This window comes from Astatotilapia calliptera, chromosome 19 (genome assembly GCF_964374335.1).
Source record: "Astatotilapia calliptera chromosome 19, fAstCal68.1, whole genome shotgun sequence".
Lineage (NCBI taxonomy): Eukaryota > Metazoa > Chordata > Actinopteri > Cichliformes > Cichlidae > Astatotilapia > Astatotilapia calliptera.
Window position 1 is genome coordinate 16,007,720 of NC_137440.1, and position 24,980 is coordinate 16,032,699.

The 24,980-nt window shown below is 41.7% G+C and overlaps 1 protein-coding gene and 4 pseudogenes across 5 annotated transcripts; all 5 read right to left on the minus strand.

Annotated features, from left to right (window-relative positions):
- Positions 1–249: 249 nt before the first annotated feature.
- LOC113011859 (b(0,+)-type amino acid transporter 1) lies at positions 250–24,619 on the minus strand. Of its 3 annotated transcripts, none has more exons than XM_080293832.1 (6): positions 23,785–24,619; positions 3,059–3,192; positions 1,409–1,538; positions 1,193–1,317; positions 992–1,079; positions 250–915 (listed from the first exon to the last, which is right to left on the minus strand). In XM_080293832.1, exons 1-6 carry the CDS (start codon positions 24,484–24,486, stop codon positions 685–687), a joined length of 1,410 nt encoding a protein of 469 aa, XP_080149958.1. In that variant the 5' UTR covers positions 24,487–24,619; the 3' UTR covers positions 250–684. The 3 variants fall into 3 exon arrangements, with proteins under 3 accessions (XP_080149958.1, XP_026007444.2, XP_026007445.2); XM_026151659.2 differs by lacking the exon at positions 23,785–24,619 and adding an exon at positions 5,867–6,400; XM_026151660.2 differs by lacking the exon at positions 23,785–24,619 and adding an exon at positions 4,741–5,531.
- LOC113011863 (b(0,+)-type amino acid transporter 1 pseudogene) lies at positions 15,240–16,303 on the minus strand (annotated as a pseudogene). Its single transcript, XR_013903713.1, has one exon. The product of XR_013903713.1 is annotated as a b(0,+)-type amino acid transporter 1 pseudogene (transcript).
- On the minus strand, positions 16,331–17,317 carry LOC145422427 (b(0,+)-type amino acid transporter 1 pseudogene; annotated as a pseudogene).
- LOC145422426 (b(0,+)-type amino acid transporter 1 pseudogene) lies at positions 18,656–19,805 on the minus strand (annotated as a pseudogene).
- LOC113011862 (b(0,+)-type amino acid transporter 1 pseudogene) lies at positions 20,000–21,427 on the minus strand (annotated as a pseudogene). The gene has a single exon (XR_013903714.1). The product of XR_013903714.1 is annotated as a b(0,+)-type amino acid transporter 1 pseudogene (transcript).
- Positions 24,620–24,980: the final 361 nt, after the last annotated feature.

Sequence of the window (24,980 nt, forward strand, 5' to 3'; positions counted from 1 at the left end):
TAAATTGACAATGTCTTGTTTTAGCAATTTGGTGAAAAATATTTAATAAACTTTTTATTTTCTTTTTAATTCACACATCTGTACGAGTGTTCTCAGACCCAAAAAGCACATCTACTTCATGAAGATCTGCTCCATTCAGATGCTTTTGTGATGCTTATTCACGCAAACTTGTAGCGAGTACAGACGAATACAAACAGAATCTGAATATTGCAAGAAATCAGGAAATGTCAGGAGCACTAAGTTCGCTGATATGTTTGAAATACTTTATTTTTTTGTTGATTATAAAGTGACAGCAAGGTATGACTGACATGCAGTAAATGGCAGAGCTGTAAGGTCCCCTGCAATGCTGAATTATAGCGTGTTTTAGTGTTTATTGTATTAAAAAAAGATAATCAATGTTTTTCAATGACAAATATGGATTTGTGTCCCCCTGTAAATCTTAATGAATTTTGAACTTAAACATCTTGCAAACGATCTTTTACAATGAGCTTAAATGAAAGTTGTGAAGTTACAATAACATCAATTTAAAAATGCAAGTAAAACACTTTAAATGCACCTTTAAATAAAACAGCAACACTGCATTATCAGATGTAATTTAACATGCAAGGATAATTCATGGAAAAAGGCTTATTTTATTGGTAGCTTTCAGTTATCTGCATGTTATCCATGTGTGTTCAGTAGAAATTACAGGTTTTTGTCTGCAGGGGCGACCTCTAAGAAGAGCTGCAAGAACACTGTTAACTTGTCCAGCACTCTTGGGCAGAGCTTGTAATGGATGAAGGGTATGTAGACTACAATGCCACTTGAGATAAATAAAGCCACGTAGAGGTACTCAATCTGAGGATTGTCTATGATGGGTGCCAGCACGAGGAATATCGCTGCAATGAGGACCAGTATAGGAATTACAATGGGAACCTGTGGGGAGAGGAATAACCAGGCGTGAGGACAAGATGTTATTGTCATGTAATGTGAAAACAATGATGACACTAACCTTGTACGACCTTGGGAGGTCCTTCTTCTTGATTTTGAGATAGATGAGCCCAGACAGGACAATGGCATAGAAAAACCAGGCACTAAAACTGAAAACGGCAGAGGAAGAGAAATTAAAGGCAAACAAAAAAAGCAATGTGTGCTAAAAAAAAACAAAACCCAAACAAAGTAGAAATGGAGCAGAAACAGAGTCAGCCTTCACCTGAAGTAGTTGACGATACTCTGAAAGTCTCCAGGAATCAGCACCACCAGAGAGATTATTGTGGTGAAGATCAGCGCCGGAGATGGAGTCAGTCTGTGGACGTGGGCCATGGACAGAATATCTGGCTGCAAAACCAGCACTGGTCTGTGTAAAAATCTGTACGTAGCTTTATTTTAAACAGGTGTGTGTGTTCTTATAAGACAGAGAGACTGTTACCATGTGTCCTTCCCGGGCAGCAACAAAGCACACACGGCCGCCGCTGAAGAACGTCCCGTTTAGAGAACCGAAAGCTGACAAGGCTGCGGCCACAGACATGACCCAGCCCCAGCTGCCCAGCACCTTATTCCTGCATGAAAACCGTTTGTATTATAAAAAATCTTGTAGTGCATATCAATCAACCCTTTTCTATATACATTTCAGTAATTTAACAAATTAAATCAAAAACATCTTCTGTGGACATATTTAGGAATAAACCTTTTGGACAGGATGTGATGTCACCTCAATGTAATATTTGTCTTGAAAGGTGTTGAATGGGGCCTTTGCTGGTGTGACCAGGTTTAACACTACAAACATCTGTTCTGAGGCCCCTTCTGCCTATATAACAATAATAATAATAATAATGATGATAATACATTAGACTTGTAAAGCGCCTTTCAAGAAACCCAAGGACGCTTTACAAAACAGAATAAATAAAAAAGGCTTAGAGATCGAAGGTTTTATTGAAGAGGTGAATTTTGAGAAGTTTCTTGAAGGACTCCAGTGACGGGTTGTTGAGAAGTTCATATGGGAGAGAGTTCCAAAATGACACCCAGATTGCAAACGTTGAAGGAAGGCCAGATGAGGAAACCATCTATATCAGGGGTAGGCAACTCCAGGCCTCGCGTGCCTGTGTCCTGCAGGTTTTAGATCTCACCCTGGGTCAGCACACCTGAATCAAATGATTAGTTGATTACCAGGCCTCTGGAGAACTTCAAGACATGTTTAGGAGGTAATGTAGCCATTTAAATCAGTTGTGCTGGGTCAAGGACAAATTTAAAACCTGCAGGAAACTGGCACGCGAGGCCTGCAGTTGCCTACCCCTGGTCTATATCAATAAGTAGATGGCCAGTCTTCTGGAGTAGGGCTTTAGGGGCCTCAACCAAGACCTCTGCGTTATTACTGTTGAGCTTGAGTAGGTTAATTGACATCCATATTTCTATTTCATGCAGACGGTTGAGAAGTGATCGTGGGGGAGCAGGGTAGAGGGTTTAGTACAGAGATAAAGTTGTGTATCATCAGCATAGGAATGGAAGCAGAGACCATGGCGGTGGATGATCTGACCAAGGAGGAACATAGAGACGGTGAAGAGAAGGGGTCCAATATCTCTTGGTATTTGTGTGACACCAGAAGTGAGCACCTAACTGTAGTGATGCTCTTTGCTGCCATTCCTTCTATGTTTGAAGTGTTTGGAGGCGACTCTTAAGTAATTTTCCTTACAGTGGATTGATGAGTCTTGCGAGAAATCACATCAACTGTGTAAGATAAGTTTCATAATTACTTGCACAGTGGGCAGATTTAAATTGCCTATTAATCACCTATTAATCCCACTGGATGATTTAATCTCTGGTATCAACATGGCAGGGAGCTAAAATGCTAATACAGAGGATTCAAAATGGAGACAGGATTGCAACATCCATCTTTAAATACAGTCTGTATTTTCAACTTACAAAAGCCCCATTTGTTTGACCATCAGTAATTTTAATGCACATATCAAATGATTGTACAGAGAAGAGGATTTCTTCAGGTTTGCTTCCTGTTCTATGGGAGAAGTAATAAAAAAAAAAAAAAAAAAAGATCTTATCAGGTTGAGAACAGGTGTTGTCTTACCCCCAGGTAACTGCTACCGCGCTTGAGGACACGAGCTCTTTAGGCGTCATTACTGCCAGATAGCTCACATTCACCAGCAGGTACAAAGTAGTCACAAGAGAAATGGCTATCAGCACTGCCCGAGGAAGATTCACCTGTACAAAAAAAAGATATGACATGGTTGTAAAGTTTGGCTAAACCTTGATTACACATATTAACAAAGCAGTCTCTCATGACAAAACAAAGCCTCATTGAATATTTACTTTTTTAATACTTTGCCAAACCGTGGGGGGAAATGCTCCCCAAGCAACACCAAGCACCAAGTTTCATGCAGTCAGGACAAGCTGGAACTGCAATTACAACAATCCTAACAATGCCAACTCGTGTACCTCTTTAGTCACCTCAGACACTTTAAACACTGATTTAAGCATTGTAGGGGTATATGTTGGTACAAAGTCAATGAATTACCTGAAACACAAATTCAGAGTTTAGGGGGGAAAAAGGTAAGTGGTCATTTTTCTCAGGATAGCAGCAAGAAAACAATCATATTTCCCAGCAGAATCTTTATCAAAGATTATAAGCTGTATTTTAAAAAATTTAGAATTTAGTCTGCTTGTCCAGAGTTGGTTTTTTCTTAGGTTTCACATTAACAATGAGTTATTTTAGGTTTTGCTCTATAAAACACAGTTGGAGAAACGAAAAATTAAAAATGGAAATGAAAAATTCAAAATAGAGACTATTTTGAATATTTCCAGTCTCCTGGAAATGTCCCTGCAAGCCAAGTTGATTCTTCTGGTGTCCTCAATTCTTTCTCTGGTGTTTGTTCATATTATGTATACTTGTGTCTGGATCTACGTGACCTACATGAAGATTAAAAAAAAACCCCTGTACTTTCAGTAAAAGATTAGACAGGGCCTCATCTGAGTGAAGAAAGTATCACAGAAAGAAGAAATGGACAGAGTATCTGCATAACAATGTTATCAGAGGAAAGACATGACTTGACCTGGTTCTCCCTTGTGCCAGTTTAAGCAGTCCAACAGAATAACATAAAACTAAGTTGGATATTTACTTTCTTTAATGCTTTGCTAAACCATTTAGTTCTCCAAAGTTGAACTCTACTTTTAATTAAATAGGACTCGAGTCTAAAATAATAGAAAAAAACACCAAGCACCAAGTTGCAAAATGCAGTCAGTGGAAATGGGTTAATTATTATGAACTGGCATGAACAATAAGGACAATCACACTGAAGTTTTAACCATTTAAGATAAGGATAAATTAAGTTTGTCATAAGTTGAGGTATTTTTAAAGAATTCACCAAGTCTTTAAAAATATTAAATTCCTATTTAAACAGTCATATTATTATTGGTGCTGTCAGCGTTAATCTCGTTAAAATGACGTTAATGCCATAACTGCATTAACGCGGCAAATCTCCATTACCGCCGTGTGCGTGGGGCTGCATGGTGTCAAACATTAACAAGCTAACTGCACTGATTTACAGAGTGTTATAGACATCCTGTGTTAGGACAAAGTCAATAAATTACCTGAGGTACAAATTCAGAGTTAAGGAAGAAAATATAGCAGCATATAGGCATCTTTTACAGTAAAGAATCAAATCATTCTGGACAAGTTTTAAGCTGTATTTGAAAAATTTAGCATGAATAAATGCTACTATTTCAGGTCACTTCAGACCCTTTCAGCCTCACCTCTGGTTTGTTCAGCTCCTCAGTCACATAATTCAAGTTGCTCCAGCCACCGTAAGACCAGAGGCCTTGAAGTAAAGCCTTTCCCAGAGTGTTCAAAGAAAACTGAGTTCCTTGAAAAGCATTCTCAATGTTAAAATTTTCCTCGATCACAGTGCTGCTCTGTATCACTTCCACTAGCCCTCCAATTACAATGAAAGTGAGTGAAAACACTTTGGCCACCAAGAAGATCACCTGCACTCTCAGAGCAAATCGGACATTCAGGATGTTGGTAATGGCAACTACCAGAATACTAAAAGCTGCAAAGCATTTCACAGCCAGCTGAGGAGGTGGGCAGCCTGGGTAAAAGGGAGCCATGACATACTGTGCAATGGTCATTGATTTTGCTGCAATGCTGGAAGGTTTCAAAAGCAGGATGAAAGTGATTGCCGCAAAGAAGGCTGGGAATGAACCATAGATCCTCAGGATGTAAGTAAATTCCCCACCAGATTCAGGAATAATGGTCCCAAGCTCAGTGTAGGAGAGAGCTGCAAGCAAAGCCACAACACCTGAAAAAAACCAGATTAACATGCTGGCCCCAGGACTTCCCACATACGCCAGGACATACTGTGGGGACATGAAGATACCGGATCCAATCATGGTTCCAGAAACTATTGCGACACCACCAATCAATCCAATCTGCCTCTTCAGTTGCAGGCCTTCGTTTTTTGGGGTTTTGTCCGCCATGGTGAGAGAGCGCAGGGAGCACAAAACGACACGTCTACAGAGCAGACTGAGAAAGATCACAAAGAATTCAGATGCTACAAACTGCGTAGAAAAAGCTTTCAAAAGAAATCACGTGGTGTAAAATGTACTTGTTTTGCCTTCAATTAAATATTAACTCGTCAGCTTTCTAACTGTGGAAAAAGTGCTAACCACTGCACCAATGAGCCACCAGTTGGTTTGGATTATTATATCCTAAACCAATATCAGTTCTCAGGTTACTACAGTTTGTCCTGGCCTACTCATCTAAATCTGTAAGAAGATTAAAAAAAATGCACAATCATGAGTGGAGACGCACAGTGTTGGCATGCTTCATCTTTATTTTGACTTTCTATAAACTACTAATAGTAAATATTGAAAATCTCACTTCTGGATGTTTCACCTCCTCAGTTAAATAATTTAAAGTGTTCCAGCCATCATACGACCACAAGCCCTGATAGAAAGCAATGCCAATGGAGCTGATCCCTGCATTGGTTCCCTCAAATGAGTCCTCAAAGTTCTCAGTGCGGCCCTGGAAAAGCACCACAATGCCTCCCAGGATGATCACCACCAGGGCCACCACCTTCACTGCCATGGTGACCACCTGGATGCCTGTGGCCAAGCGGACGCTCAGACATTTGATTATAGCCAGCACCAAGATTGATACAGCAGCCACGAACTTCACTGCCATCTGTGGAGGAGTGCAGCCGCTGTAAAAGGGGGCCACAGCATATTCAGCAAAGATGAGAGCGACTCCTGTGCCACTAGCCGGCCTCATGACCATGATGAAGCTGAAGACGAACATGAAGGCCACCACTTTCCCTGCAGTCCGCAGTATGTAAATGTACTCAGCTCCAGACTCTGGTATGATAGTGCCCAGCTCAGCATAGCACAGACCCCCCAGCATGGCTATCAGTCCACAGCAGGACCATATAATGAAGCTGGGGGGGGGCTGTAACTAACAAAGGGGTGAAGATTTTGCAGAGGGACACACCGGCCTCGTCATCCCTTCTAGAAGTGCATGCTTAAATGAAGATGAATAAAGATGAATAAAGATTTTGTGAAATAACTACTGAGTTCCGGTGCCGTCTCTGGATGCCTCGACGAATAAAAGAACCGGGGTCAAACTGATTTCGCAACAGCTCCCAATAGTGGAAAGGACGTACTGGGGAGAAATGAAGATCCCAGATCCAATCATGGTTCCACCAATGAAGGAAACTGCTACTATGATCCCCACTTCCCTCTGCAGATTGAGTCCATGTGTATCATCTCCCATGTTCAGAAAGTTTTTGTCTTCTTAGAAGCAGCGGACAAGAACACCTGAAGCGTTGTTTGTTACATAAGAGGCGGAGCACACTTAATTATACAGCTACGAAATGAGGCTACTTTTAAGCAGATTTTAAGAATGTCTGCTTGTCCAGAGTTGGTTTTTTCTTAGGTTTCACGTTAACAATGATTTATTTTAGGTTCTGCTCTATAAAACACAGTTGGAGAAACGAAAAATTCAAAATAGAGACTGTTTTGAATATTTCTAGTCTACTGGAAATGTCCCCGCAAGCCAAGTTGATTCTTCTGGTGTCCTCAATTCTTTCTCTGGTGTTTGTTCATATTATGTATACTTGTGTCTGGATCTGAGTGAAGAAATGGACAGAGTATCTGCATAACAATGTTATCAGAGGAAAGCCATGACTTGACCTGGTTCTCCCTTGTGCCAGTTTAAGCAGTCCAACAGAATAACATAAAACTAAGTTGAATATTTACTTTCTTTAATGCTTTGCTAAACCATTTAGTTAAAAATGCTCTCCAAAGTTTAACTCTACTTTTAATTAAATAGGACTCGAATCTAAAATAATAGAAAAGAACACCAAGCACCAAGTTGCAAAATGCAGTCAGTGGAAATGGGTTAATTATTATGAACTGGCATGAACAATAAGAACAATCACACTGAAGTTTTAACCATTTAAGATAAGGATAAATTAAGTTTGTCATAATGTGATGCCTCAAAGGCATTTATGTTATTTATCTTTAATGTTTGCTTTAAAATAATTCTTTTGTATGTATTTAAGTTAAAAAGAACAGTAAAAAGAGTTAAAAATGTTAAGAAGCTTTAATTTTGAAGGTGAACTTGCTAATAACCTCACTTCCTGGTGGTTTACCTGTATTGCTTCATTTCCTGTTTAATTCCTCTTCCTGGTTGCTCTAAGAGGGAGAGGGACATGCGGTCTTGCTCTGAGGCTTATCCACAGCCATCCACTTGGGAACATTGTTCAGGCAACGCTGTAAGTGTATATATTTCATGATGAAGGTGTTAAAAAGGCATAAATAGCGGTATTTGTTAAAAATTATATTTTGTTTGTGATTCATGGAGGTTGATTTGTACATGTTAAGAAAGGCAGTTTTGATGATCATTACTGTTGCTAAAGCTAACACGAAGGTGTAAGGTCACATTTTGAGTTATTTCGTGATGCAATATTTATGTAAACGATCATTTTTTCTATTCTGTATTTCTTTTCAACTACAGTTTTCACCGCTTGTCAAATGAAGATTCTGAGTAAAAAGTCAACTCTACTCGGACTCGTGTATTCATTGACAGAGGTTTAGCTTGGTGTTTGATCAGAGTTGCTACACTCTGCAACAGAACACTACAGTGAAAAGGCGGCACTCGATGGTCCTACGTGTTCGTGATGGCAGCAAGCAACAAGTCATCGGTATCAAATACCAGGAGCAACGTGACATCAGCATCATCTGCAAGTGCGGCTCGCGCCAGAGCTAAAGCAGAAGCTGCTAAGGTACGAGCATCATATGCTAGCCAGGAGGCTAAATTAAAATTGGAAAAGGCTGCTAGAGAAGCAGAAAGGAAAACTAGAGAAGCTCAAAATCAGTTGGAAGCCGCTAGAATTGATACAGAGCTGGAAGTGCTAACATTAAATCGTGAAGCAGACGCAGCCATCGCTGAAGCACAGGTGTTAGAAGATGTAGCAGAAATGCATGGAAATGTAGAAAATGTGAAATCTGAGTCAGAAGACAGGCTTAGATTGCACCGTACTAGTGAATATGTTTGCTCTCAAAATGATCAGAATCAGTCTACCTTCGCACCAGTATCTGTCCCACCTGTTAAATCTGTAGACCGTGCAGAATCACAAGACAGTTTCAGAACATGGCATCCACCTGTAAGCTTAGCGGAATTCCAACATAGCAATAGCAAGCCCAAGCCTGAAGTGGATAATGGGACGTATCCACCCACAACAAACCTGTCTAAACTGACCAGAGCTGAATTGAAGACCGACGTCGAAAGAACAAACCCTCGCACGTATATAGGTGCTCAATCACAAACACCCCGGCATATGCGTCCAGTGAGCGTGTCACAACCACCTGACCCTCTGGCACAATATTTGGCGCGACGTGATCTCGTTACGTCAGGACTGTACCAATTTGATGATAAGCCAGAGAATTTCCGTGCATGGCGGTCCTCATTCACTAATGCTGTGGCTGAGGTTCAACTTACAGAAACACAAGAATTAGACCTCATGACCAAATGGTTAGGAAAAGAGTCTGGACAGCAAATAAGATGCATACACTCAGTGCATGTGAATAATGCTGGTTTGGCTCTGCGCAAGACATGGGAGAGGCTGAATGACTGCTATGGTGCTCCTGAGATGATCGAGCAGTCACTGTTTCAGAGACTTGACAGTTTTCCAAAAATTGCAGCCAAAGATCACATCAGATTACGTGAACTTGGGGATTTGCTTATGGAGATACAAGGCGCCAAGGAGGATGGATACCTCACTGGGCTGTCATATCTAGACACCTCCAGAGGTATTGGACCCATAGTAGACAAGCTCCCATATGGGCTCCAGGAGAAGTGGGTGTCATCTGGGTCGTGGTACAAAGAAGAGAATAACGGCTGCTTCCCTCCCTTTAGTTACTTTTGTAACTTTGTCTGTCATGAGGCAAAGAAGCGAAATGACCCCAGCTTTATTCGTCAAAGCAACGGCGCAAACCCCACAAAATCAGAAAGATTACCTATGAAGAGCTTTAACACCAACAAATCTATCGCAGTTCACAAAACAGATGTCTCTACAATCAACAACGACCCTAACAAGAACTGCCCATTGCACAATAAACCTCACCCACTTAAAAAATGCAGGACATTCAGAAACAAGTCCATCGATGACAGGAAGGCCTTTCTAAAACAGAAAGGAATATGCTTCAAGTGTTGTTCTTCAACTTCACATGTTGCCAAAGACTGCAAATCTTCCGTGAAATGCTTAGAGTGTGAAAGCATCTATCATGATGCAGCTATGTACCCTGGCCCACAACCTCAACTCACCAAGGCTCCTCCACCACCACAAGAGAACGGCGGGGAGGGAGAAGATGACTCAAATGTAACTGATGTTAGAACCAGCTGCACAGAGGTTTGTGGCCCCGGCCAGTGGGGTCGTTCTTGCTCTAAGATCTGCCTTGCAAAGGTCTACCCCAAACATTCAAAACACAAAGCCATTAAAGCTTATGTAATTCTGGACGACCAGAGCAATCGCTCATTAGCCAGGCCAGAGTTCTTTGAGCTGTTTGGTGTGGAGAACAAACCACTCTTATACCATCTCAGAACATGCTCCAGCGTCATCGAAACGTATGGCAGGAAGGCAGAAGGATTCCAGATAGAGTCGTTGAACGGCAACGTTCTCATACCTCTTCCACCACTCCTTGAGTGCCCTGAAATCCCTAACAATCGAGCTGAAATCCCAACACCAGGTGCAGTTTTGCATCATCCTCATCTCCACCATATAGCCAAACACATCCCTGATCTAGACCCAGAAGCAGAGATACTCCTGCTGCTCGGGAGAGACGTGCTTAGAGCACACAAGGTCAGGCAGCAAATTAACGGGCCACACAATGCTCCCTTTGCACAACGTCTCGATCTAGGCTGGGTGGTGATAGGGGAGGTGTGCCTAGTTAATGTGCATAAGCCAACAGTTGACACATTCAAGACCCATGTGCTAGACAGCGGTCGCCATTCCATATTTCAGCCCTGTGCAAGTTTCATGCAGGTCAAAGAAACACAGCCAAGCTTCAACAAGTCTAACAAAATGCCAGAGAGGATGCTAGGACACACAGTGTTTAACCAATCTGAACATGATAACAAACCTGCCCCATCAATAGAAGACATCCTCTTCCTAGAGATCATGGATACAAATGTCTACAGAGATGACACTGGTAGTTGGGTTGCTCCATTGCCGTTCAAAGAACCACGGCAACGTTTGCCAAATAATAAAGAGCATGCGGTTAAGAGGTTTGAATCCTTGCAACGCCAATTCAGGAAGAAACCCGAGATGCAGAAGCAATATGTGGCATTCATGGAGAAGATCATTGCCAACGGTCGCGCAGAGGTGGCACCACCCTTGAGGGAAGATGAAGAGTGCTGGTTTCTTCCATCATTTGGGGTATACCACCTACAAAAGCCCAACCAAATCAGGGTGGTTTTTGATTCCAGCGCTCAGTACTGCGGGGTCTCCCTCAATGACGTGCTTCTGACTGGTCCCGACCTCAACAATTCTCTCTTGGGTGTCCTTCTACGCTTTTGAAGGGAGAGAGTAGCTATCCTCGCCGACATCCAACAAATGTTTCACTGCTTTTTGGTCCATGAAAGGCACCGCAACTTCCTCTGGTTTTTGTGGTATGAGGACAACGACCTCACCAAGGCAGTTATTGACTATCGCATGAGGGTTCATGTCTTTGGCAACTCACCATCTCCGGCTGTGGCCATCTATGGTCTGCGAAGAGCCATTGCTGAAGGTGCCCAGAAGTACGGTGCCGACACAGTGAAATTTGTGGAAAGGCACTTTTACGTGGATGATGGCTTGGTGTCTCTCCCATCTGAAGCAGAAGCAATCAACCTTCTCCAACGGACTCAGGCTTCACTTGCTGAATCAAACCTCCGCTTGCACAAGTTTGTGTCGAACAGTCCAGCAGTCACTGGAGCTTTCCCGCCAGAAGATTGTGTCCCGCTCATCAAGGATCTGGATTTGAGCGGAGAGACAGCATCCATGCAGCGCAGCCTGGGTTTGCTTTGGGAGATCAGAAAAGACACATTCACATTCTCTGCATCAACTATTATCAAACCTTTCACCCGACGTGGAGTCCTCTCTACCGTCAATAGTGTTTTTGATCCAATGGGTATGCTGGCACCCGTCACAATCCAGGGACGAGCTCTTCTTAGGGAACTTAGTTCGGAACTGACTGACTGGGATGCACCTCTCCCAGAAGACAAGCTGAAGAAATGGGAAACCTGGAGAGATTCTCTTCGAGTCCTAAAGGAGCTTCATGTGCCACGTGCATACACATCAACCTCGCTCACCAAAGCTGTGCGCACAGAGTTGTTTGTATTCTCAGATGCCTCAACTATGGCCATTGGGGCTATCGCTTACTTGAGAGCCATCCAGGAGGATGGAAAAGTGGAAGTAGGATTTATTATGGGCAAAGCCAAATTAGCACCCCAGTCTGAACCAACAATCCCGAGGCTCGAACTCTGCGCTGCTGTCCTTGCAGTAGAAATGGCGGATCTCATCCGGGAGGAGCTGGATCTGAAATTGGATGCTGTCAGGTTCTACACGGACAGTAAGGTGGTACTCGGGTACATTTGTAACACGACAAAACGCTTCTACACATATGTCCATAACAGAGTCCAACGTATCCGATGATCTACCAGACCAGAACAATGGCATTATGTGTGCACGGAACCAAACCCTGCGGACCATGCATCCAGATCTTTGCCTGCATCCCATCTGACACAGAGTTCTTGGTTCACCGGACCTTCATTCCTGCATCAGTTATCTGCAGAAACAACACAAACCAGTGAGACGTTTGAGCTCATCGACCCGGGAAATGACTCAGAGATTCGACCACAGGTACGCACCTACACTACTCATCTGAAGGAACCTGTACCTGTACCCCTGATCGCTTTCGCCGTTTCTCCACCTTTACCTCTCTACTGCGAGCAGTGGCTTTCCTTATCCATGTGGCAAGATCTCACAAACATTCAAACCAAAACAGCAGGTGTACAGGATGGCACACATGTCGCTTACCTCGTACTGTGGATGAAATAGCTCAAGTAAAACATGTCATTCTGCAAGCAGCACAAATGCCAGCCTTTGCCAAGGAACTGTCAGCCCTCCAAGCAAACAAAGTGGTGCCCACAAACAGCCCGTTGCATAAACTCAGTCCAACTTTGGAGAGTAGTCTCATCTGCGTTGGAGGCAGACTGAAACATTCTCAACTAACGTGTGAAGAAAAGAACCCAGTAATCCTACCCAAGGACAGCTACGTTTCCTTACTGCTCGTACGACATCACCATGAGCAGGTGAGACATCAGGGTCGACATCTCACAGAAGGTGCAGTAAGGGCAGCTGGACTGTGGATTTTGGGTGGGAAGCGACTAATCAATTCAGTCCTACACAAATGCGTAATCTGCCGGAAGCTGCGTGGGAGACCGGAAGAACAACGTATGGCTGACTTACTGCCGGAACGTCTCAAGGTTTGCCCTCCCTTCACATACGTGGGGCTTGACGTCTTTGGACCTTGGTCTGTTGTAACCAGACGCACCAGAGGAGGGCAGGCAGAGAGCAAACGGTGGGCCATGATGTTTAGTTGTTTGAGTTCAAGGGCCGTCCACATTGAGCTGATTGAGTCTATGGACACATCTAGCTGTATAAATGCTCTCAGGCGGTTCTTCGCTCTCAGAGGCCCTGCAAAAGGACTTCAGTCTGATTGTGGGACCAACTTCATTGGAGCTAGCAAGGAGTTGGAGATGGATAATACTGTACAGGGGTACCTCAGCAAGCAAGGATGTAGCTGGAACTTCAGACCTCCACATGCTTCCCACATGGGAGGCTCATGGGAACGGATGATAGTTCCCAAGATAGTTCTATATTGTGTATTTTGTTGTACAGTTATTTTATTTTCAACTTTAATTTATATATTTTATCTTATTCTCCCAGTTAAATTTACCCTTCATTCTAATTTGTGTCATACAGTTATTTCATTTTTAACCTTAATTTATATTTTATTCCTTCCTAGTTAAATTTACCCTTTTTAATTTTTCATATTTATTTCCTATCTTATTCATAGCCTTTTCCTTTTTTGTTTTCTTTAGGTCACGAGCAGTTGTCCAAGCATTTCACTACATATCGTACTGTGTATGACTGTGTACGTGACAAATAAAATTTGAATTTGAATTTGAATTTGGATGATTGGTGTTGCCAGGAGAATCCTTGATTCAATGCTCTTGCAGCAAAAGAGTCGCCTGACCCATGAAGTGCTGTCAACGCTAATGGCAGAAATTACAGCCATCATCAATGCACGTCCACTCCTACCTGTGTCTACAGACCCACACCAACCTTTCATTCTTTCACCAGCCATGCTCCTCACACAGAAATCAGGAGTTCCACCTCCTCCAGGAGATTTCACAGAGAAGGACCTCTTCACAAAACAATGGAGGCAAGTTCAAGCACTCGCGAACCAGTTTTGGGCCCGTTGGAGCAAAGAATACTTACCAACCTTACAACAAAGACAAAAATGGACAGTGACACGCAGAAACCTTCAAGTTGGGGATCTGGTCCTCCTCAGGGACAAGCAGACCATCCGCAACTACTGGCCCATGGCCATAGTCACAGCAACCTTTCCTGGGAAGGATGGACATGTGAGAAAGGTTGAAGTAAAAACGACCGACCAAGGTGACACAAGAACCTTCCTTAGGCCAGTTGCAGAAGTAGTTCTTCTTCTGCCTAAGGACTGATTTAAGGACTGTTGTTTGGACTCATTCAAGTTCATAGTGGCCTCACATAGGCCAGGCGGGGAGTGTGATGCCTCAAAGGCATTTATGTTATTTATCTTTAATGTTTGCTTTAAAATAATTCTTTTGTATGTATTTAAGTTAAAAAGAACAGTAAAAAGAGTTAAAAATGTTAAGAAGGTTTAATTTTGAAGGTGAACTTGCTAATAACCTCATTTCCTGTTTAATTCCTCTTCCTGGTTGCTCTAAGAGGGAGAGGGACATGCGGTCTTGCTCTGAGGCTTATCCACAGCCATCCACTTGGGAACATTGTTCAGGCAACGCCGTAAGTGTATATATTTCATGATGAAGATGTTAAAAAGGCATAAATAGCGGTATTTGTTAAAAATTATATTTTGTTTGTGATTCATGGAGGTTAATTTGTACATGTTAAAAAAGGCAGTTTTGATGATCATTACTGTTGCTAAAGCTAACACGAAGGTGTAAGGTCACATTTTGAGTTATTTCGTGATGCAATATTTATGTAAACGATCATTTTTTCTATTCTGTATTTCTTTTCAACTACAGTTTTCACCGCTTGTCAAATGAAGATTCTGAGTAAAAAGTCAACTCTACTCGGACTCGTGTATTCATTGACAGAGGTTTAGCTTGGTGTTTGATCAGAGTTGCTACACTCTGCAACAGAACACTACACATAAGTTGAGGTATTTTTAAAGAATTTACCAAGTCTTTAAAAATATTAAATTCCTATTTAAACAGTCATATTATTATTGGTGCTGTCAGCGTTAATCTCGTTAAAATGACGTTAATGCCATAACTGCATTAACGCGGCAAATCTCCGTTACCGCCGTGTGCGTGGGGCTGCATGGTGTCAAACATTAACAAGCTAACTGCACTGATTTACAGAGTGTTATAGACATCCTGTGTTAGGACAAAGTCAATAAATTACCTGAAATACAAATTCAGAGTTAAGGAAGAAAATATAGCAGCATATAGGCATCTTTTACAGTAAAGAATCAAATCATTCTGGACAGGTTTTAAGCTGTATTTGAAAAATTTAGCATGAATAAATGCTACTATTTCAGGTCACTTCAGACCCTTTCAGCCTCACCTCTGGTTTGTTCAGCTCCTCAGTCACATAATTCAAGTTGCTCCAGCCAGCGTAAGACCAGAGGCCTTGAAGTAAAGCCTTTCCCAGAGTGTTCAAAGAAAACTGAGTTCCTTGAAAAGCATTCTCAATGTTAAAATTTTCCTCGATCACAGTGCTGCTCTGTATCACTTCCACTAGCCCTCCAATTACAATGAAAGTGAGTGAAAACACTTTGGCCACCAAGAAGATCACCTGCACTCTCAGAGCAAATCGGACATTCAGGATGTTGGTAATGGCAACTACCAGAATACTAAAAGCTGCAAAGCATTTCACAGCCAGCTGAGGAGGTGGGCAGCCTGGGTAAAAGGGAGCCATGACATACTGTGCAATGGTCATTGACATTGCTGCAATGCTGGAAGGTTTCAAAAGCAGGATGAAAGTGATTGCTGCAAAGAAGGCTGGGAATGAACCATAGATCCTCAGGATGTAAGTAAATTCCCCACCAGATTCAGGAATAATGGTCCCAAGCTCAGTGTAGGAGAGAGCTGCAAGCAAAGCCACAACACCTGAAAAAAACCAGATTAACATGCTGGCCCCAGGACTTCCCACATACGCCAGGATATACTGTGGGGACATGAAGATACCGGATCCAATCATGGTTCCAGAAACTATTGCTACTCCACCAATCAATCCAATCTGCCTCTTCAGTTGCAGGCCTTCGTTTTTTGGGGTTTTGTCCGCCATGGTGAGAGAGAGCAGGGAGCACAAAACGACACGTCTACAGAGCAGACTGAGAAAGATCACAAAGAATTCAGATGCTACAAACTGCGTAGAAAAAGCTTTCAAAAGAAATCACGTGGTGTAAAATGTACTTGTATTGCCTTCAATTAAATATTAACTCTTCAGCTTTCTAACTGTGGAAAAAGTGCTAACCACTGCACCAATGAGCCACCAGTTGGTTTGGATTATTATATCCTAAACCAATATCAGTTCTCAGGTTACTACAGTTTGTCCTGGCCTACTCATCTAAATCTGTAAGAAGATAAAAAAAAAAGCACAATCATGAGTGAAGACGCACAGTGTTGGCATGCTTCATCTTTATTTTGACTTTCTATAAACTACTAATAGTAAATATTGAAATTCTTACTTCTGGATGTTTCACCTCCTCAGTTAAATAATTTAAAGTGTTCCAGCCATCATACGACCACAAGCCCTGATAGAAAGCAATGCCAATGGAGCTGACCCCTGCATTGGTTCCCTCAAATGAGTCCTCAAAGTTCTCAGTGCGGCCCTGGAAAAGCATCACAATGCCTCCCAGGATGATCACCACCAGGGCCACCACCTTCACTGCCATGGTGACCACCTGGATGCCTGTGGCCAAGCGGACGCTCAGACAGTTGATTATAGCCAGCACCAAGATTGATACAGCAGCCATTAACTTCACAGCCAGCTGTGGAGGAGTGCAGCCACTGTAAAAGGGGGCCACAGCATATTCAGCAAAGATGAGAGCGACTCCTGTGCCACTAGCCGGCCTCATGACCATGATGAAGCTGAAGACGAACATGAAGGCCACCACTTTCCCTGCAGTCCGCAGTATGTAAATGTACTCAGCTCCAGACTCTGGTATGATAGTGCCCAGTTCAGCATAGCACAGACCCCCCAGCATGGCTATCAGTCCACAGCAGGACCATATAATGAAGCTGGCCCCTGGGCTCCCAATAGTGGAAAGGACGTACTGGGGAGAAATGAAGATCCCAGATCCAATCATGGTTCCACCAATGAAGGAAACTGCTCCTATGAGCCCCACTTCCCTCTGCAGATTGAGTCCATGTGTGTCATGTCCCATGGTCAGAAAGCTTTTGTCTTCTCTGAAGCAGCAGCGAAGAACAGACGTGCAGTTACAAAACACTGCCTGTTGCCCAATAGGAGGAGTGCACAAAATTAAACTGCTATGAAATTAAAATGAGGCTACTTTTAAGCAGATTTTAAGAATGTCTGCTTGTCCAGAGTTGGTTTTTTCTTAGATTTCACGTTAACAATGATTTATTTTAGGTTCTGCTCTATAAAACACAGTTGGAGAAACGAAAAATTCAAAATAGAGACTATTTTGAATATTTCCAGTCTACTGGAAATGTCCCTGCAAGCCAAGTTGATTCTTCTGGTGTCCTCAATTCTTTCTCTGGTGTTTGTTCGTTTTATGTATACTTGTGTCTGGATCTACGTGACCTACATGAAGATAAAAAACAAACAAAAAAACACTGAACTTCCAGTAAAAGATTAGACAGGGCCTCATCTGAGTGAAGAAAGTAACAGAGTATCTGCATAACAATGTTATCAGAGGAAGGACGTGACTTGACCTGGTTCTCCCTTGTGCCAGTTTAAGCAGTCCAACAGAATAACATAAAACTAAGTTGAATATTTACTTTCTTTAATACTTTGCTAAACCATTTAGTTGTATGGATGTAAGTCCCAAAAAAATGAATTTTGGAGCTGAATCTGAATGATGGAAGTGAAACTGAAATTATTCGAGAGCTACACTTTTAAAGGATAAAATACAGTTTCAAAGTAAATGAATTCATTTTCAAAATATAAAATTCAATTTCAATTTAGTGACGATAATTTTCAAAACTGTACATTGAATTTCAAATTAGACTGATTCAAATTCAGTTTTAAAAAGCATTTATTCAAGTTACAATTCAGGTTCAGTTTCTGATGGCACAAAGTTCTGCCCATACTCTTCTTTTAATTAAATTGGACTCCAGTATGATTTAATAGAAAAGAACACCAAGCACCAAGCTGCAAAAAGCAGTCAGTGGAAATGGGTTAATTATTATGAACCGGCGTGAACAAAAAGGGACGATCACACTGAAGTTTCAGTCATTTAAGATAAGGATAAATTAAGTTTGTCATAAGTTGAGAAATTCTTTAAAAATATTAAATTCCTATTTAAACAGTAATATTATTATATAAAATGCTGTAAGGAGCTGCAACTAAAAACAAAGTATATGTTCTGGAAAAGCTGGAGATACAGAAAAATGTTGGTCAAAATGCTTCTTGTTGTCAAAATATATTCTGATACTTGATCCTCATATATTATATTCACCAAACATCTTTATATACAGTCTTTGAGATCTAGGAGTCACACCTCATTGGAGTTAGGACTGAAATGATAGCAAAGCAAACATACTCTACTCTCGTGTACATTTATTATCGCCATACAACACCTCAGACACTTTGATCACTGATTTACAGAGTGTTATATACATCCTGTGTTAGGACAAAGTCAATAAATTACCTGAGGTACAAATTCAGAGTTAAGGAAGAAAATATAGCAGCATATAGGCATCTTTTGCACTAATGCATCAAATCATTCTTGACAGGTTTTAAGCTGTATTTAAAAAAAAATTAGCATGAATAAATGCTACTATTTCAGGTCATTTCTGACCCTTTCAGCCTCACCTCTGGTTTGTTCAGCTCCTCAGTCACATAGTTTAAGTTGTACCAGCCAGCGTAAGACCAGAGGCCTTGATAGAAAGCCATTCCCAGAGTGCCCACAGAATACTCTGTGCCTTGAAAAGCATTCTCAACATTAAAATTTTCCTCGATCACAGTGCTGCTCTGTATGACTTTCACTAGCCCTCCAATTACAATGAAAGTGAGTGAAAACACTTTGGCCACCAAGAAGATCACCTGCACTCTCAGAGCAAATCGGACATTCAGGATGTTGGTAATGGCAACTACCAGAATACTAAAAGCTGCAAAGCATTTCACAGCCAGCTGAGGAGGTGGGCAGCCTGGGTAAAAGGGAGCCATGGCATACTGTGCAATGCCCATTGCCATTGCTGCAATGCCGAAAGGTTTTACAAGCAGGATGAAAGTGATTGCTGCAAAGAAGGCTGGGAATGAACCATAGATCCTCAGGATGTAAGTAAATTCCCCACCGGATTCAGGAATAATGGTCCCAAGCTCAGTGTAGGAGAGAGCTGCAAGCAAAGCTACAACACCTGAAAAAAACCAGATTAACATGCTGGCCCCAGGACTTCCCACATACGCCAGGACATACTGTGGGGACATGAAGATACCGGATCCAATCATGGTTCCAGAAACTATTGCTACTCCACCAATCAATCCAATTTCTCTTTTCAGTTGCAGGCCTTCGTTTTTTGGGGTTTTGTCCACCATGTTGAGAGAGAGCAGGGAGCACAAAACGACACGTCTACAGAGCAGACTGAGAAAGATCACAAAGAATTCAGATGCTACAAACTGCGTAGAAAAAACTTTCAGTGTTATCAAGGGATTGTAAAACCTAGTCGTTACCCTCATTTAAATATTAACTCTACCTTTTTTTTTTTTTGCTCTATAGCAAAAGTGCTAACCACTGAACCAAAGGGCCAACAGGCTTGGGTTATCATATCTAAAAGTAATATCAGTTTTCTTGTTACTTTGTCCAGTCCACTCATCACTCATAACAAGATAAATTATATACAATCCTGACTAAAAAGCCAAAGTCTTGGATCGATTTGTCTCCTTTTTTTGTATAATATTAAACACAAACAGTAAATGTTCAAATTCTGACTTTTTTGATGTCTTAAGAACATTTTACCTGTCATCCCTGAGGCTTCTAACGTTCTAAAAACAAAAGGTGAAGAGTTCCAGGTATTTAAACCACAGTTGTTGATCTACTATTAATCATGTGTGTCATCACATGAACCATATTGTTAAAAAAAAGTACCAGTTTTTGAAGCTCTTAAGACTACCATGACTTAGATTACTGCAAACCCACGCAGACTTACTTCTGGATGTTTCACCTCCTCAGTTAAATAATTTAAAGTGTTCCAGCCATCATACGACCACAAGCCCTGATAGAAAGCAATGCCAATGGAGCTGATCCCTGCATTGGTTCCCTCAAATGAGTCCTCAAAGTTCTCAGTGCGGCCCTGGAAAAGCACCACAATGCCTCCCAGGATGATCACCACCAGGGCCACCACCTTCACTGCCATGGTGACCACCTGGATGCCTGTGGCCAAGCGGACGCTCAGACAGTTGATTATAGCCAGCACCAAGATTGATACAGCAGCCATTAACTTCACAGCCAGCTGTGGAGGAGTGCAGCCACTGTAAAAGGGGGCCACAGCATATTCAGCAAAGATGAGAGCGACTCCTGTGCCACTAGCCGGCCTCATGACCATGATGAAGCTGAAGACGAACATGAAGGCCACCACTTTCCCTGCAGTCCGCAGTATGTAAATGTACTCAGCTCCAGACTCTGGTATGATAGTGCCCAGTTCAGCATAGCACAGACCCCCCAGCATGGCTATCAGTCCACAGCAGGACCATATAATGAAGCTGGCCCCTGGGCTCCCAATAGTGGAAAGGACGTACTGGGGAGAAATGAAGATCCCAGATCCAATCATGGTTCCACCAATGAAGGAAACTGCTCCTATGAGCCCCACTTCCCTCTGCAGATTGAGTCCATGTGTGTCATGTCCCATGGTCAGAAAGCTTTTGTCTTCCTAGAAGCAGCGGACAAGAAGACCTGTAGCTGTAAAGTGTTGTCTTTTACATAAGAGGCGGAGCACACTTAATTATACAGCTACGAAAGTAAGGCGAGGCTATCATCAGCATGGCTGTTTAAAGTTCTTCTTTTCTCTTAGGTTTCACGTAAGCAGTAATTTATTTTAGGTTTTTTATAAAACACTGACAGGGAAGTAAAGCATTAAAAATATACATGTTTTAAATCATTTCAGTCTTGCTTTTCTACAGTAAAAGTCCCTGCAAACCGAATGCATTCTACTAGTGTCCTCAAAGTCAGAGAAAGACTGTCTTCAGTCCTCAATATAATGTTTTCTTGTGTCTGGACCTACATGAATAGTTTGGAGAGCTGTACTGGCAGCAGAAAAATACCTAATCTGAGAGAAGACATGAACATCTGCTTAACAATGTTAACAATGTTATCATAGAAAGGACATGGCCAAGTAAAGACACCAAGTTATTCTTTGCCTCACAGCTCAGTCTGTCCTCAGTGTACTTTCAGAACTGATAAAACCTGGTCAATAAAAAGCAGAGTGCACATTTAATGCAGTTACTCTGTGTTTTTTCTCTCATTACTCAACTACTTAAACATAAGCTTTTCAAAATAAAACAACTTATAAATAAAATACAGGCGGTCGGTATCACCATCTGTATATGAAGAAATGACTTCAATGTTCAGTTCTGAATTATAGGTGTTTAATTCACGTGTTTTACCTAGCTCCGCGTTATTAGGGCAGGGATAGCTCAGTAGGTAGCTTGGTGGCCCCATGATCGGAAGGTCGGGGGTTCAACTCCGCTGAACGGCTACCCTGAGGTACCCCTGAGCAAGGTACCGTCCCTACACACTGCTCCCCAGGCGCTGCATTGGTGGCTCCCCACTGCTTCACTGGGTGAATGGGTTAAATGCAGAGGAACTATTTCCCTATGGGGACTAACACATACACACATTAGTTATAGTTTCAAAAATATTTTAATAGTTACTATGTACTTTAGAAAAATATAAAAACTAACTAAATATTTTGGGGGTACAAAAATATATGTATATATACTAGAAATACCCATACATTTGTAATAAGACAGTAACATTAAATGGTAAAAATGGTAAATGGCCTGTATTTTTACAGCGCTTTACTTAGTCCCTAAGGACCCCAAAGCGCTTTACACTACATTCAGTCATTCACACACACACATTCACACACTGGTGATGGCAAGCTACACTGTAGCTTAACAAAAATAAATGTATAACTATGCAATGAATGAATAAGTGAGAATCTTAAATAACCACTCCCACTCCAGAAACTAAAAAGCTAAAAATAAAAATACGAGAAAAATAAAACTGCTTAGCAATATGCTCTCATGAACAGCACGAGCAGTTCTGCATGACTTAGCACAATCCTAACTACCAGGTTATAGCGCTGTAAAGCCTGCAAAACCACAAACTCTCCAGTGCAAACTGTGGGTTGAGATGAGATTTTTGCATTATGAACCGTTTAAAGGCACTCAATTTCTTGCTGCGAGATGCCCCAACTAACACACAAAACACCAGATTTAAAGTTGCCGTTGCACTCAAAAATATTTATTTGGGGATTTTAATCCTGAGCCACATCTTATCAGGAAACCTGATAAATATAAATATTTGTCTACTCTGGGATAAACTAGTGTGGACCAATAGATTAGGAAAATGAGTAACTATTATTCTGTTATATTCTGAAAGGGAGATTTTCTTTTTATAGGGGAGAAATAATTATTTGATCCCCTGCTGAATGTTTAGAAAGAAAAGAACAGCCTCTAATATTGTTAGAGCAAGATTCTTGTTCATTGTCTGATGTTGTGTTAAATGTCTTTTCTATTGCTTTTGCTTGACTTGCTGTTTGGCTAACTCTGACATATTTACATAAAGATGCACTGTCCCGTTTAAATAAATACATTAAAAATATAATAGAGCCGAATAAACTAAATAGATAAATGCAAACGGATCTAAGCCTGAACACAGGAGCACAGAGTGAATCTGGACTTCAGGAGAAAAACCCAATAATCATTTAATGGGCTCATGTTACCAAATAAATGAATCTATCATTCAACATCTGGGCTACATCCATCTTTGTCAGACATTAAATCATTAAATTATTCTCAAGGTCAACTTAATAATTTATTGAAAAGCTGACTCTTAAAGGTACCAAGATTTAAAATGTGTCAGAAATGAGTAACAGCTTATAACCGTTTAAATACATAACAATGTGATACATGTACAATGTTCCTTAATAAGAGAAAAAAATATATAAAAGTGATCATATTCTTTTTCACTTGGTCTTTATTACTAAACAGAGATTAATTTGACCAAATCATTCAATCAACGCCTACTCCGACATCGTATTGCGTTTACAAACTTGGGCGTCTACGTCGCCTGCCCGCCTGTGTGATGAATACCTCATCTGCATTTTATGGCTAAAAGGAAAAAAAAAAGTAGTTATACTCAAATAATGTTGTTTATTAAAATGGGTTTCAACAGAACAAGTTTTATGATAAGAAACTATTGATTTAAGTTTAGGGTCTTATTATGCTGCCGGAAGATTAGAAATAGGAAGAATATCAACAGAAAAAAACCCGTTTTTCTTTATGTGATGTTATAATGCACACTAGTAACAGATAATCTTTCTGTTAGATCTAAAATTAAACCGTTTATTTGTTTATTACCTCTGTCGCTACTGTACTTCTGTGGCCTCAACATAAAAGTCTCAGTCGGTTATAGCTCAAAGTTCACGTTAAACATTTGTAAATTTCTCAGCAATAAAAATAAATTATTTTCTCCCTGCAGAGAACCCATTACTTATTTATTCGGGGTGATTGTGTTTTACAGTCAGGGCATGGGTCAGCCTCTGAAGGCCCTCCCACTTACCTCGGGACGTTTTAACTCTTCAGTCACTGAGTTCAGATTGTTCCAGCCGTCGTATGACCACAGCCCCTGGTAGAAAGCAATTCCTATTGAATTGACGCCAACATTTGTGTTCTCAAAGGAGTTTTCAAAATTCTCAGTGTGGCCTTTGATAAGCATCACCACACCTCCTATGATAATCCCTGCCAGAGCCAAGACTTTGACTACAGTAAAGAAAACTTGGATTGACATTGCAAAGCGAACTTTCATGCAGTTCACGGTGGCGAGCGTGATAATTGCCGCTGCGGCCACGCACTTCACCACCAGCACCGGAGGGGGGCAGTCTCCGTAGAAAGGAGTCACAACATAGGCAGCAAAACTCAGTCCTATGCCAGCAATGCCTGCAGGTCTCACAAAGAGCACAGAGCTAAAGATGAACATGAAGGCAAGCGCTGGACATGAAGTCCTCAGAATGTAGATGTACTCGCCCCCTGATTCTTTTATAACTGTGCCGAGCTCGGCGTAGCAGAAAGACGCCAGAATCGCCAGCAGGCCGCAAGACGCCCATATAACCAGGCTGGCACCGGGGCTCCCGATGGAGCTGATCACCGTCTGTGGGGTCATGAAGATCCCAGATCCGACCGCCGTCCCCACGATGAGGGACACGGCTCCCAGCATCCCCAGCTCCCGCTTTAGTTTGAGCTTCTGCGGCTTTTCTTCCGTCATCACTGCAGTTAAACAGCTGCCTACAACCTGACACCTTTAACAGCGGAGAAAACACTATAATAGCGTGACCAAAGTCACTATTGCATCAACACAAGGAGTTAATAATTATGTGGGCGGCTCATACAACCACCTGTTTTGCTTGGTATTCTCACACGTTTGCTGGGCTTCACTGATTGGCTGCTTCAGGGACGACAGGGATGCCCAGCACCTAAGCAGCCCTGAGTCAGAAATATGTAAATCAGACCGCAAAGACTTTCTTGTACTCCTCCATTGGCCTTGAGATGTTATGTTACCCGCTAATAACATATTATCCCAATAGAGCATATCACGATGAGACTGCAAAATAGGAGGTAGAGCCTTCCGCTTTCAGTGTCCTCTAGACAAGGGCTGGTTTCACAAACACACTCTAGATCAATTTTTAGGGTAAGACTAGACGTCATTTTGTGCATTTGTTATTCGAATGGAAGTTAGACTGTTTTACAAAAAGACCAATT

Bases quoted from the DNA above. Each gene is read 5' to 3' on its own strand.
- LOC113011859 (XM_026151660.2), bottom strand. From the start codon at position 5,463: ATGGCGGACAAAACCCCAAAAAACGAAGGCCTGCAACTGAAGAGGCAG. The intron at 1,080-1,192 runs GTGAAGGCTGAC...TGCCGTTTTCAG, and splicing joins AGTATCGTCAACTACTTCAG to TTTTAGTGCCTGGTTTTTCT. The intron at 916-991 runs GTTAGTGTCATC...CTCTCCCCACAG, and splicing joins ACCTCCCAAGGTCGTACAAG to GTTCCCATTGTAATTCCTAT.